The sequence below is a fragment of the Heterodontus francisci genome, chromosome 37 (genome assembly GCF_036365525.1).
Source record: "Heterodontus francisci isolate sHetFra1 chromosome 37, sHetFra1.hap1, whole genome shotgun sequence".
In the NCBI taxonomy this organism is placed as follows: domain Eukaryota; kingdom Metazoa; phylum Chordata; class Chondrichthyes; order Heterodontiformes; family Heterodontidae; genus Heterodontus; species Heterodontus francisci.
Window position 1 is genome coordinate 4,634,092 of NC_090407.1, and position 14,725 is coordinate 4,648,816.

The 14,725-nt window shown below is 39.1% G+C and overlaps 1 protein-coding gene and 1 long non-coding RNA gene across 11 annotated transcripts in view; one reads left to right on the forward strand and one right to left on the reverse strand.

Annotated features, from left to right (window-relative positions):
• Positions 1–5,574, forward strand: part of LOC137351970 (uncharacterized) — an 81,678-nt gene extending 76,104 nt beyond the window's left edge. Inside the window, exon 4 of the long non-coding RNA XR_010969611.1 lies at positions 5,289–5,574. This is a non-coding gene — a long non-coding RNA (uncharacterized lncRNA). The remainder of the gene's footprint in view (positions 1–5,288) is intronic.
• mib2 (MIB E3 ubiquitin protein ligase 2) overlaps positions 1–14,725 on the reverse strand; it is a 246,169-nt gene that overhangs the window by 163,017 nt on the left and 68,427 nt on the right. For 8 of the 10 annotated variants that reach the window (XM_068016900.1, XM_068016901.1, XM_068016893.1 and 5 more), the window contains one exon: positions 578–909. The exons of 1 other annotated variant lie outside the window; for it this stretch is intronic. In XM_068016900.1, the coding sequence (XP_067873001.1) occupies positions 578–800 (223 nt within the window). In that variant the 5' untranslated portion in view covers positions 801–909. Of the gene's footprint in view, positions 1–577; positions 910–9,043; positions 9,068–14,725 lie in introns of those variants that run through there. One more of the 10 variants, XM_068016899.1, reaches the window with a different exon arrangement.

The window sequence follows — 14,725 nt, forward strand, 5'->3', positions numbered from 1 at the left end:
TGTTTATAATCTGTGACTTTTCTAATATTTGTCAGTTCCGAAGAAGGGTCACTGACCCGAAACGTTAACTCTGCTTCTCTTTCCACAGATGCTGCCAGACCTGCTGAGTGAATCCAGCATTTCTTGTTTTTGTATGTAATATAATTATTCAATTAACAAGAGTGCAGGCCAAGTAATTTCAGATTTTCATTCTCTATTCATTGAAAACAAACATTTACTAATTAATGATTTACTTAAATAGAGCTGACTGCAATGAAAGATATGTCATGACTTGTGTTTATGCTTATTTTGTATTACAATCTCCGAAGATGTACATTTTCATATTTTCAGAAATACAAATGTGTGTAATCTCTTGGATTGGCAATTTGACAGGAGATCTCATTACATGGAGCTAGCCAACACTTCCTCCCTCTCGCCACAATAAATATACTTCCTTTAGCTGACCCACTAACGCTGTTGTTCTCAGATGCATGAATGAAATAGTCGTTAGAAAGTGGAAGGGGAAGCTAAAAATGGACAGCTGAAAATTAATTAACCAGAATTTGATGGCAGAACAGGTGAAGAACTGTTAACTTACCAATCTGTGCATTGTCATAGAGAAGCAGATCATGAGCTCCTTGATAACCGGTTCGATAGTTTGTTCTGGTACCACAGTCCCATTGGACTACCACAGTTTTATCTGGTGTTGTAGTGCTACCTTGACGACCAATCTCGACCACCGTACCGACGTGTCCTTCCCCATCATCCTGGTTCGCCCATTTCCAGTCCACGCCACGTACAATACGCATACCCACTTCCATGGTTATAAATTGGTGACTGGTGATTTTTCAGTTTGTTAAAAAATAAGTGCAATGCTGTCTATTGTAATGCCAAAAAATGCCTCAAAGAATCTCCAGGCTCCTAGAACACCTGAGAAGGGAATAAAAGACAAAACTGTCAAATATTCAATCAAGAATAAATGTATTGCACTGTGCATGTATATTCCTATTTAGTGCAACAAACTGCAAATCATGACAATTTACAGTGCCTCTATTGAACTGCATAGGATTTAAGTGTACGTTTGCACAAATATTAAATGTTCAAAGAAAATACATTATTAGAAACTGCCTTTCATCACTCTTGAAAGTACTCTACGACTTGAAAGAGAATAATAAAGGAATTGCTTCACAAACACAATTTCAACCATCACTAAGATTACAAAGAGTAACATGCCTGCTCTAACCGACAAATGTTATGTATTCATGAAAAAGGGCAAGTCAGCTCAAAGCAGCACTTTGGATAATCGCTGTGGTTTAGTTTGCAAGTTACTGGTACTTTGTAACTACCTGACTAACACAAACAGCTAACATTAGAATGCCATGTTATACAGGAACTTCCATTATTCACTGTTCAATGGACAGTGGAAATTGAAATCATGTCACAGAATCACAGAATTGTTACAGCACAGAAGTAGGCCACTCATCCCATCGTATCTGCACCGGCACTCAATGAGCAATTCACTTAGTGCCATTCCCTCTAACCCTAGGATGCCCATTGCTTCTCTTAAATGTATATTGCAGTACTATCCCAAGCAAAGCATTAAAAGCAAGTATAAAGGTAATATGTTGTTTTATTTACCCAAAAAGGTGATAAAGTACAAAAAAGACCTATAATTAAGGCAACATAGTCATCCAAGACTTGGTGCTGTGAACAATCTGCCAGATAATAGCAAGACGTTTAATGGATAGTCCACTACAGTCAATTCAGGGCAATGTTCGTTCTAACTTCAGCAATTTAACTCACAGCAGCATATGTCGCAAAATTCAATTCAAGTAGCCATCACCCACACAGTGAGCTTCTGATCTCAGAACAGATGTCCAGAGAACCTCCTCACTAGGAGGAAGGGAAAAGTATTCACAACTTTTAAGTCAGCAACTGGGTCCCCAGGGTGCTCCTAATAGCCAATTACAAAACATTGAAACAGGTGGGGAAACAACTTGCCTGCCAACTTCACAACAAAAGAAACTTGCATTTATATAGTGCTTTTCATGACCACCAGATGTCTCAAAGCACTTTTACAGCCAAAGAAGTACTTTTGAATAGTCATCACTGTTGTAATGTAGGAAATACCAGCCAATTTGTGCACAGCAAGCTCCCACAAACAGCAATGCAATACTGAGCAGATAATTTGCATTAGTGATGCTGATTGTACAAGGGAATGAAATGGCACTTATAGAAGGGAAGAGAAACAATTATTGAAAAATATTTGAAATTAGCTATCACCAACTCCAGAAATACAGCAAATTAAAGCTAAACCTCATCCAGGACTGGAAACGGGGGAACCAGGATGATGGGGAAGGACACGTCGGTACGGTGGTCGAGATTGGTCGTCAAGGTAGCACTACAACACCAGATAAAACTGTGGTGGTCCAATGGGACTGTGGTACCAGAATAAACTATCGAACCGGTTATCAAGGAGCTCATGGTCTGCTTCTCTATGACTGCAGCACAGTGGCGCAGTGATTAGCACTGCAGCCTCACAGCTCCAGGGACCCGGGTTCGATTCTGGGTACTGCCTGTGCGGAGTTTGCAAGTTCTCCCTGTGACCGCATGGGTTTTCGCCGGGTGCTCTGGTTTCCTCCCACAGCCAAAGACTTGTAGGTTGATAGGTAAATTGGCCATTGTAATTTGCCCCTAGTGTAGGTAGGTGATAGGGAATATGGGAGTACTGCAGGGTTAGTATAAATGGGTGGTTGTTGGTCGGCACAGACTCGGTGGGCCGAAGGGCCTGTTTCAGTGCTGTATCTATATAAGAATATATAAGAACTTGCATGTCATTAGAACTTCCATCTCTATTTTGCATTTTCATTAGTACATGAAACACAATTCCTGATCACATCACCATGAAAGTGAGCCACTGAAACAGCAATAACTTGTGTAATGCTGTTAAGTATGATGTAGAAACAAGTAAGGTATTCCAACTACCATGTTACTGCAAAGCAAACCATATGAACCCTTATTCTAGGCTATATCTCTTACTTCATTCTTTTTCTTCATTCCATGTCATATGACTGACTTACCCAAGAAGTTCCTGAAGATTTACGCCTATTCCTTGTACTGTTAAACAAGACTTCAGCAGATCCATTTTATGACTGCTTACACTGTCATAAGAGTCATAGTTGATGCTCTCCAAGTTTCCCACTCTTTTTAGGGGACTGAACCCATGGATAACTGCTCTATGCCAAAGCCTGTTACACCATGCTTGCTGACATCATTAATAAATTGCATTGTGCACAAAAGTATACAACAGAAGCCATATTCCCTGGAGCATGCAAAAAAAGACACACTTAGAGATAGACGTTATGGTGTTAACTTCAACTTCCATGCAAAATCAATGCAGTGGCCATATTGGCTGCATTCAGACCTTCTTTGAAGGCAGCGAGAAAGCTTTGGGGGCTATCTGCTGCAGTTCACTCATTGTGGGAATGCAGCAGGCCCTTACACTTAGCCAGCTGAGAGAGAGAGCCTAGGAAGGGCAAGAGCAATACCAGCCTCACAAAAAAAAAAACTGAGGCTCTTCTGTGGAGCAGCCACTCACCACCTAGTACAAATAGGCAAGAGCAATGGTGCATAGTACTCCTAATAATTCAAAATTGCCATCGGTGTCTTAGAACGGTGCTAGTTGCACTCAAGGAAACCAGCCCCAGTGTTTGCCTGTAAAGTAATTAAGCAATTTACCTGAATGCAGAGCTGGGAGGAGGAGGAGTGCTGGACCTGCCCCCGCATTAAAATGACCAACTTTTGCTCCCGACCACTAATGTTCCTTTAAATTTCTTGCTTACACCCCACATGCAAACTCCAAATACAATCTCACGAACACATACACGCACACCAGCCCCCAACACACACTCACACATACAGATGGTGGCAATGTCACTGAACTAGTAATCCAGAGGCCCAGGCTAATGCCCTGGGGACAGGGGTTAAACCCCACTATAGCAGCTGGCGAAATTTAAATTCAATTCATTAATAAATCTGGAATTGAAAGCTAGTCTCAGACATGGTGCCATGAAACTACTGGTCATAAATACCCACCTGGTTCACTAATGTCCTTTAGGGAAGGAAATCTGGTCTGGCCCACATGCGACTCCAGACCCACAGCAATGTGGTTAACTCTTAACTCTGAAATGGCCTAGCAAGCCACTCAGTTGTCAACAGCGATGCCCACATCCCAACAAAAACACATACTCAACCACTCCCACACACAGTCATTTTTTGTTGTTGTTTAAAAACTAAAGGGGGTTTGCGTGCCTTTAGACGGAGAGCAGTTATCTTCTCTGGCAACTGTGCGAGAGCTACAAGCCTGCTCCTAAGTAACAGCGAGAGAAGAGGGCACATGCCGTATTGCATCAGGTTGACTGTGTGTAAGAACTGGCTAGAACCGGTTTGATCTGGCAGACCAAAGCATGTTCCCCTTGAAGGAAGGATTTTGTCTCAGCAGAAAATCTACATTGGCCTACAGGCTATGTTTTGCCTTAAGAGGAAGAGATCCCTGGAAAGATATCTTTGCATTATTGGAGGTAGCAAATTCCTTTTTACTTCCAGTCTCTAAGAAGTCTCTGCCTCTAGATTGACTTTCTGTTGTCTTTTGTGTTTCTGGGAATTCTAGAAACTCAGTAAAGTTTCTACTGATAGACTGCTAATTTAAAATCTAAATAGATTTGTTGTTATACTCCTTATTGAAAGAGACTTCGAATGGCATCTGACTATTTGACTCTGGGACACCTCACTGATTCAGGAAAGTAACCCACCAGGACTTACAACCCAGCTGTTTATTTATTCCTAACCCAGCTATTTATTTCTTAAGAAACAGCTCTAATTTAAATCATTTTTAAAACTGTTTAACCGTCGGTTTTTGAATTGTATGTGTATGAGGGTTAAGAGGAATAAGAAGTCTTTTCAGACATCGATTTATCAATATTGTTTAAGATTTAGTTTATTAATAGTTAATTCGTTGTTGTTTAAAGATACCTGGTTTGGTGTGTTTTATTCTGGGGGTGAATAGTGTGTTTAATTTGGCTGTTTTCCGGCAGGTGGGAAACTTTGATAATATGCTGTGACCTGTGGAGTAATCAGACTGAATTGACAGTACATTGCTCCCGCCTCGGTCGTAACAACACGCAAACACTCCCACACACACTTTCAATTAGACTGAGTAAGTTCCCCAGTGCCATGACTGTTACACTACTGAGATATACTGAAAATAAACTGAGTAGCTTGGCTTGAGTTTTTTTTTCCCTTCTTCCCAGATTGCATGGAGCTCAGCGAAATTTTTTTAAAATCCGTTGTCCCAATGGAATGAAAATTCAGCAGCTTAACAAGCAAAGAACAGACTGGCATGCCTGAAGTGCAGAACGCCAATATGAAAAGGCAGATGAGTCAGGTTTGGCTGACATCAATAATAAAAACAGAAACCAGGACTGATGCAAGGTCATCGACCAGAAACATTAACTACTTCCCTCCCCACAGATGCTGACAGACATGCTGAGTATTTCCAGCATGTTCTGTTTTTATTTCATATTTCCAGATCCGCTGTATACTGCTTTTGACATTAAACTTGGTTACCTCTATACTAGGTTTTGACAGTTGTCTTAGAAACCCAACAATGCTGGATAGCTGAATCATGGACAAGTAAAGAGTCTGTAAACATATTCTCCCTCACACAGTGCACCCATTCACCAAGACAGCCGATAATCAGAGAAGCTAACTGGCTGAATGCAATGCATGGATGTGGATGACAAGAAAATGGAGTTAAAAGTGTAATTATCATTCTAAATAAATCCTACAGAGTAAGCCTAGGAACCAAGGAAATAAGAGAGAAACAGTAAAAAGCAAAACACTTCTGGAAATGAAACATGTGTGCCAATATTCAAGCACACTGTGTCAAATGTGGAAGTCAGGAAAATCTTACATCTGAAGTATATCAGAACACTGAATGACAGTTGTTGTTTACATCACAGGTCGCTGCTAACAGAACTCTAATTATACTTCTTATGTAGCAAAACATCCCAACAGGACAGAATTTGGTAGATGGTTTAGAGCAGATGACCAATGGCAAGATCAAAGAGATGGCTTTAGATGGCATCAGGGATGGGGCAAGATTAAGACATTTCAAATAACTCTAGCTTGCAGGTGACTCAAGGGCTGTACTATCACTGGTGGAGTGAAGAGAAGATGCACAGCAGTCTAGTACAGCCAAGTAAAAGTAACGTCAGTCATGAGGAAAGACAACACAATCATCAATAGCACAATGTTAAATTTATGCCACAGTTGCTTCTAAGCATATCGTAGAATTTACTACATTACAGACCAGGAACAGTGCAATATATGTCCCACAATGCATTTAGAAACACACTTGTAGAATAAAATTACTTGATAACTGGCAGCATTTGTCTCCGTCTTCACTTCTCTCATTCTTAAGACATACAATTATCAGAGAGCAAAATTGTCACTTCCCACTATTTAATTGACAAATTAGTGATAAAATATGATGCTGTTACTATGAAGAGAGATTCAGAATTTTTAGTTTGTTTTATGATAAGCCTGCAATTAGTCCAGGGCTGCACAAAGGGCCCATATAGCAACCAAAGATCAGTTACTGTGCAAACTCGATATGTTATCAGTTTCAATTTTCACAATAAAGTTAAACAGAGTGGAAACTATTTGGAGCAATGTTATCACACAAACATGTAATAGTCATATCAAAATGCCCTCCTGCTACTTTAATATAGCTGTTACTTTAAATGGGTTAACACTTCCCTTAAATACTGGAGAGAGGAATTCAATATGAACAGATTGAGTGTTTTCACAAAAAATGCCACCAACATTGTTTGCATAACATACATCACTTACAATAATTTTAAGGCATAAACAGTGAAATTAAGGTACATTTATTTACCAAATAATATTTCTTAAACTTGGAAGGGCAGTTAGCGTTTGTTTTTTCACCATTACAAAGCTTTCTACTTTTAGTCTTTATTGCATATCAAATATAAATTGGTTACAAAAACTGTAAAATCTGATATTTTCATGGAGATTTTAATTCTAATTTAACACATTTTTAAAAAATCCACATTAATACGAATCCAGTGAAAACAGTGCAAAGCACTTGGTGCTAGATAATGGAATTTAAACATTGCACTCAGGAGGAGTTTTTAAAATGCATGTCTCATCCCAAAAAAAATTAATTTAGTAAAGATTTAGCCAGTGTTTACCTTCAGGAGAAAATGGACTTTTATTTTAGGTTTAGTAAAGTGCATCTCTTAGCTTGCAAGTACATTTTTGATCTGTACTAGAAAGTGGCAAACTACCAATTACACCCATATTCTTTAAGGGGGTAACAGTTAACAATTAAACATTTATTCTGAAGATAATTTTAAGTTATGACACATAAAACCATCATTTTCTTAAATGATCTTGTCACTACAACACTGCAAAATTAGAGATTCTGAACATGCAGATAGACCAAAGAAGCTTCCGAACAGTAGTTATTCACCCTGCTTGTTACCTTATGGAAATAATATTCTGCAAATAAAATGTCAGTATCTTTTGCTGTAGATGAGTTCAGTGCATCATTAGATAACCAGTGGAAGTAGGTGAAGCCACAGGGCAATGGAGAAACAACAGGGCAGTGTGGGATTGGTTTTGGATTGTTCTAATAAGGGATGGTACAAACATGATGGGCCAAATGGCCTCCATGGTGCAAACTACGATGATTCTCTCAAACATTGTTACTTTACATCATAAAAACGTATTTATACAGCACCTTTAAATGTAATAAAACATCCCAAGGCGCATCACAGGAGCATTATAAAACAAAATACGAGACAGAGCCACATAAGGAGATATTAGCTCAGATAACCGAAAGCTTGGTCAAAGAGGTAGGTTTTAAGGAGTGGCTTTAAAGGAGGAAAGCGAGGTGGAGAGGTTTAGGGAGGGAATTCCAAAGCTTAGGGCCTCGGCAGCTGAAGGCATGGCCGCCAATGGTGGTGCGATTAAAATCGGAGATGTTCAAGAGGCCACAATTAGATGAGCATAAATATCCTCGAGGTTGTGGGGCTGGAGGAGATTACAGAAATAGGGAGGGGCGAGGCCATGGAGAGATTTGAAAACAAGGATGAGAACTTTAAAATCAAGGTGTTGCTTGACAGGGAGCCATTGTAGGTCAGCAAGCACAGGGATGATGGGTGAACAGGACTTTGTGCGAGTTAAGACATGGGCAGCAGAGTTTGGATGACCTCAAGTTTACGGAGGGTAGAATGTGGGAGACCAGCCAGGAGTGTGTTGGAATTGTCAAGTCTAGAGCTAACAAAGACATGAATGAGGGTTTCAGCAGCAGATGATCTGAGACAGGGGCAAAATCAGGCAATGTTACAGAGATGGAAATAGGCGGTCTTAGCAATGACAAACATGAGATCGGAAGCTCAACTCAGGGTCAAATACACCAAGACTAGGTTAAGTTTCTTTTCTTCTGCTCTAGCTTATTCCATGGGTCTTTCCAAACTGGATTACTCTGGGTGCTTCCATATACCTGCAGATACCAGTGTGATTCATATTGATATGCAGCCTCTCACTAGCTGGGTACTAAACATACCTCCGTGTAATTAAATTGCAAATAGAGCTTGCGTTTCTCAATTGTCTCTTAAACAGGCAATCAAAAAAACATAAAAATTATATTCAGCACTGATTATGTAAAAGAGATTCCTAACTAAATTCTCAGCACCTCCCCCACCCCCACATATTCTACACCAGCTGGACCCAGCCCGACCCAACTAATCAACTAGACAAGAAATGAGACCAATATGTCTATCAGAACTTTGGCAAAATGTAATTATGTTCATCACAAATTTAATATTCTTAGTGTAGTTCAATTCTGATTGTAATTCATTTAGATTTTCCTTTTCTGCTTCCCATTTTGTTTCCTTTTCAATAATATATTTTATTACTTTCCTCCATCACCTTATTTTGCCTTTTTTGTAGTATTTATGATTTTATTTCTGCTTACCTTCTTTCTTACTCCTGTGTTTGCAACATATGCCACATGAATCAAGAACAACAGACAAACAGTACAGTACCCAGCAGAAAACAATGGTACATTAACTGCAGCACTTGTGGTAGACACAATGAGGTTCGGCCAAAGGTCTGAAATTTGTTTTCTTACTCATTTTGAACCGAATAACTTTAATATATAATTTAGGTGGCCTTTTCAACAAAGACCGTAAAGGGGGAAGAAACTGGCTGTCTGTCATTGAGAAGATCACCACCTTATTGTTTATTCAAGCAAACTAAATGATAAAGTTCCAAGAAATATTTGCACAATGTCACCTTCACCTCACCCACTATACTGGTTCATGGGAAATGGCCACATGATTAATGCCCTCCAAATGCTCTTCCGTTACATATCAACATCAGAGGTTTAGCACAACAACTAAAGTATATATGTTAATAAAGAGGCTACCAACGAACAACTATTTGATAGATCTGGAATTCTCCAATTGCGCCCACTGGACTAATTTGGGTAAGACAGCTCTATTTTCTTATTGAACCACAATACCTAAAGGGCATCTAGTAACACGGGAAAACAAAAATCAAGTTTTAACAAGCAAATGCAGAGTGCAGAGTTTCACCAAAAATATGTCAGAAGACATAGTACAAATTTGTCTGCAGAAAATCTCTAAGAAACGAGTGTTAAAATTCCAAATGTGACACTCCTCAGCAAGTATAACTCAACACACATAAACTAAAGCACATTACAGCCAATGAAGTACTTTTGAAGTGTAGACACTGTTGCAATGTAAGAAACATGGCAGCCAATTTGCACACAAGATCCCACAAACAACAATGTGATAATGACCCTATAATCTGTTTTAGTGATGTTGGTCAAGAGATAAATATTGGTTCGGACAACTGGGAAAACTCCCTTACACTTCAAGATAGTACCATGCGATCTTTTATGTCCACCTGGAAGGGCAGGTGGTGTCTCGGTTTAATGCCTCAGCCGTCCAGTTTCTGCAAACAAATGGATCAGGCCATAGGTTTCAGTACTAAGTAGGTGAGCTCATTTATACATAGTGACTTTATGTTGTCAATCCAATGTGCTTTGTTGAATGATAATTTTCTTTAATTCTCTGACTGGAGATCTGAATTTATATTTTTTGAAAAAGACATTTAAAAAAGAACAGATAAAAAAAGATAACTTTGCTAGCAGCTTAAGATGACCACCTAATTTACAACACTGTATCCCACATTGCAAGGACTGTGAGGAGGGAGATGAAATATCTGCTAATTTCCCAGCAAGAACCAAGACCCAGGAAGTTTAAGGGAACCACCTGCTCTTTTAGCAAGAGAGAAATATTGCTAACTGCTATGTTTGAATCACTGAGTGACTGTTATGTGACAAGCCCCTCCCCATCTGTGGTTTTAAGCTCGTGTTTCTCAGCAGCCAAAAGGAGAAGCTTCTGGACTCTGACATGTGCAGACCCTAAGTAGGGGTCCCTCTTTCCATTTCAGCTTACAAGCTTCGAACTCTGCCTGTTGACTGACCACCTTTGCATACTCGGGCTACAATCAGAAATCCCGTTGGAGGAAATCATCTGAATCGCTGTCTCCAAGAGACCCACCGAGCCAGTCATCTACTTCTTCAAGCTAAATGCCTCCGGACCACTGAATTCGGTTAGAAGCCAACCGAATCAAACTCCACAGACTGTATACCCCTTTTTTATGGACTCTAACGTAGCCAAATTACCTTTCCCCACTCTGTAACCCATGTGTGGGCGCGAGAGGGCGCATAGTATATTATTTTCATTGGTTCGGTTTCGGAACAATAAAGTTAACCTCTTTGTCAAACTCAAGAAAACCTGCCTGACTACTTACTTGCTATGATCATAACAGAACCAAACACCTACTGAATTGGCCAGTACATCCTTTTTAAGATAGAATTAAACCTGTTGTGGTCAGATAAAGAAGGGAAAAGAGGGAAGCCCTTTGACCCCTCCTTACTTGACCGTAACAATATGAATAATGCAGAAGGCATCAACTCTATTGGAACAAATCAGTACTAAAGGAGTCCTACACTGTCAGAGGTACTGTCTTTCAGATGACACATTAAATGGAAACTCTTTCTACCCTGTCAGGGGATGTCATTATTTGAAGAACAGGCAATTTCCCCCAAACTCTTAGCCAACTGTGCTCCCTCCAACAAAAATTAGTTATTCATGGCATTCGCTGTTTGTTGAACCCTGTTATGCACAAAGTGGCTCCTACATTTGGCTACATTACATTAAGTGAAAGGCTCTATACAAGTTATTTCTTTTTATATTAATGGTGAGTCTCTAACTTCTGATTTTTTTTTAAAAAGCTATAGTGACTAAAGTTATGAGTTGACGAAATAACTGCAAAACTAAACTGATGGAAAATGCTTCAAATCAGGTAATATACCTGTACAATCATACAGGTTCTTTTTACATTCATTCATGGGATGAGTGTGTCGCTGACAAGGCCAGTAGTTACTGTCCATCCCTAATTGCCCTTGAAAAGGTGGTGGTGAGTCGCCAGCTTAAACCTCTGCAGTCCATGTGGTGGAGGTACTTGCACAGTACCATGATACTACCATACAGTATTTCCATATAGGTTGCATATCTCTGCAAGACTCACCATGCATCAAGCACCCTTCATCTCAGGAAAAGAGTTATGGTTCTTCAAGGCAGAGATGGCTTTAAAGGTAACCAATGCTAATGAAATTTGAAGCCTTTTCTAAGCATCTCCCATACCTGAAATTAGTTTTCTTTTCAGTCTATCTTATTCCATTAAAGCCATCTGAGAACAAAGACTAAATTATAACTCTTAATAACAAATCAGTCTCTTGCCTAGTGTTAGCCTCTTGAAGTAATAGGACTGTAGCTACAGCTTTCTTCATATCTGCAGCATCAAATATTGTAGCCTGCGCACATTTTTTCCATTGCAGCACAAAAGTTACAGTGAATACCATACTGAGTATGATGCATTGTACAGTATGTTTTAATTAGTGAGATAGCGCCTTTTCTACTGCCTTAGTAGAGACATCAAATGACAAAGACGACAAGTTAAGGTGAAGGAAGATTTCACATTGCCATTTTTCAGAATCAGGGATTTCAATTTCCTAGTGCAGCTTAAAAGGCTATTGTCTGCTAATGAAAATAACCTCTGTTACAAAGGGCTCACCCATATAGTGAAACCCTCACCTAACGAATAATCAGTACAATTTGGAAGGTTCAATTTATATGAAAGCATTCCTTCCCTGATTTTTGCATTTCTGAATTGCTGCAGCGAAGCCGAAGAAACCTTGCGCTGGAATGTTACCAAAAGTAAACAGAACTGTCTCTGCCTCTCACACAGGAGCTGACAACAGAAATATTTCCAATTATTGTAACCTGAAGGCTGTTACTTGGTTGTCATTTGAAATTCATACGAAGTTCGCTGGCAAGGAATCATAATGGAAGGGGATTTAATGAGAAAAGACACAAGCTAAGCTACTTCGGATCGTGAGAAGAATTATAGTTCTCCATCATTCAAGAGCACACAATCATACGTGGTATGCAAGACTTGCAAGGAGTATATTACAGTCTAATAAATGTTCTTTGAAAAAGATCACACCTTTTGTTGAATAATTTTATGCTTATGAAATTGCTGACATTAGCAACATTCTCTCTCCAAGTCTCTCTCTGTTACAGTCCGCAAAATACAGCTGATGAGAATTTTCCATTCTTCAGATGTTGTTCACTGTGGAACAATGAGATAGAGAATTCTCTTTCCCCCTCCCAATTCCAGCCCACAGGCCACAAACTATTATCTCAGACACTTGGAGAGATAAAGATTCCTTTGTAATACTCAACATGCCTTGCAAAAGATCAGAATCCTCCAGTCTGTTTACTCATTGGAAGCGCAACCTATTCCCAACAACGGAGAACATAAAACTATTCTACTATTTCAAGAAAACCAAAAGTGAGAATATTTCCATATTCTTCATAGATAATTAATAATTAATATTAATAATTCTAGTTACAGATCACAGCTTGAAACAGCCTCAAAATTCCACAGATCTATTTTAAAGCGGACATGAACTATACTTGATCTTCACAGCATACCATAAAATACAAAGAGTCTGATATTAATTAGCATTTTCAAAAGATAAACAGCGCAGAATACTGTATTCCAGCTGGAAAACACAGGTTTTATTCATCAAAAGTGCTAACCATTTTATTAGATGATATCATAGATCAAACTGACCTGATGCCGCTTAATAACTTGTGCATATCTTATGCCCAACTGTCAATAAAAATGACTCTAGGTATCCTAATTTATATTTCTGCCCATCATATAAATGATGCAATGGGATTTATTGCAACATAACTCGTCTGTACACTGAACAACAGTACAGTGCACACATCATGTATATCAGAATGTTAAGTTTTTCCTTTTGCTACAGTAGAGTCCTTCCTCACCATATTTTCTGATACGACATTAGTAACAAAAACAACTTGCATTTATACAGAGCCTTTAACATAGCAAAATGTCCCAAGCCGTTTCAGGGGAACGTGCAAAATGTTGTGAGCTAGCATTCCCACACATGCACAAGTCAATCCAGTGTTTGTGTTACTAATACAAAATGCGAATTGGTATGTTATAACCAAGGCAGGAGAAGTGCACTGTTTATTCTAGTCCCACCTCTCCACAGGTCACAATATATATTTAAATTTTCCCCCACTTACCGATACGGTCAATCATGTACTCAATTTTTCCCAGAATAAAACACACCAACCAGGTTTCTTTAATAAACCACAAAATTATCAAATTATAAAACAGGTCTTAATCAATAATGAATTAAAACATACACACGCAGATTGAAATATTAAAGCCCTTATTTATCTTAGCCCTTCATATACACCAGTTAACCGGAAAAATAAAAGGGATTTTTGCTTATATCACTGTTAGAGAAAACAGAAGAAAAAACACAGGCTGAATACTTGCTCATATTTGAAGAAAAAGAGGTATGGAAAGAGGTCCTTTGTTTTGGTTTGGCATCCCAAATGCGTATAGATGGCTGTCACTGGGATCTTCCTAGAACAGTCCTTTACAGGCGATGTTGAAGATCAGTTTGGGTAGGTTTTCCAAGAAATGCAGCAACAAGGGTTTCAATTCCCACACATTTGATATGCAAGGTTTCTTCAAAACAGGTGGAAATAGGAATCTGACACACTGGATATACAAGGTTTCTTTTCGAGAGAGAGAGCTGGGTCTTCCTTGGTAGGCAAAAACCAACAGTCTGTTGTAACAATTCAAATTGAAACTAAAACATTCCAAAAGTTAAGCCCCCTGACCTCTATAAATTTTGACCTGTCACTTCTTTATAAACATGTCCCCAAGTCAAAAACAACCCCTGCTGGGTTATTATCCAGAGACAGGTGCCTTCCAGTAAGACTTGTTAACAAGCCAAGTCCAGGAACCTCCTGTTGACTTAAAAAAAAATTTTTTAGCATCTCTTCAAGATTCCAGATGAATCAATGTCCATAATTCAAGTACAAGTCCTTAAAAACATATTTTACAAAAAGAAAGCACTCTAGTAACAAGTACAAAAACCGAATGGCCTCCTTCCGTGCCAGTGGTTAGCACCGCAGCCTCACAGCTCCAGCAACCCGGGTTCAGTTCTGGG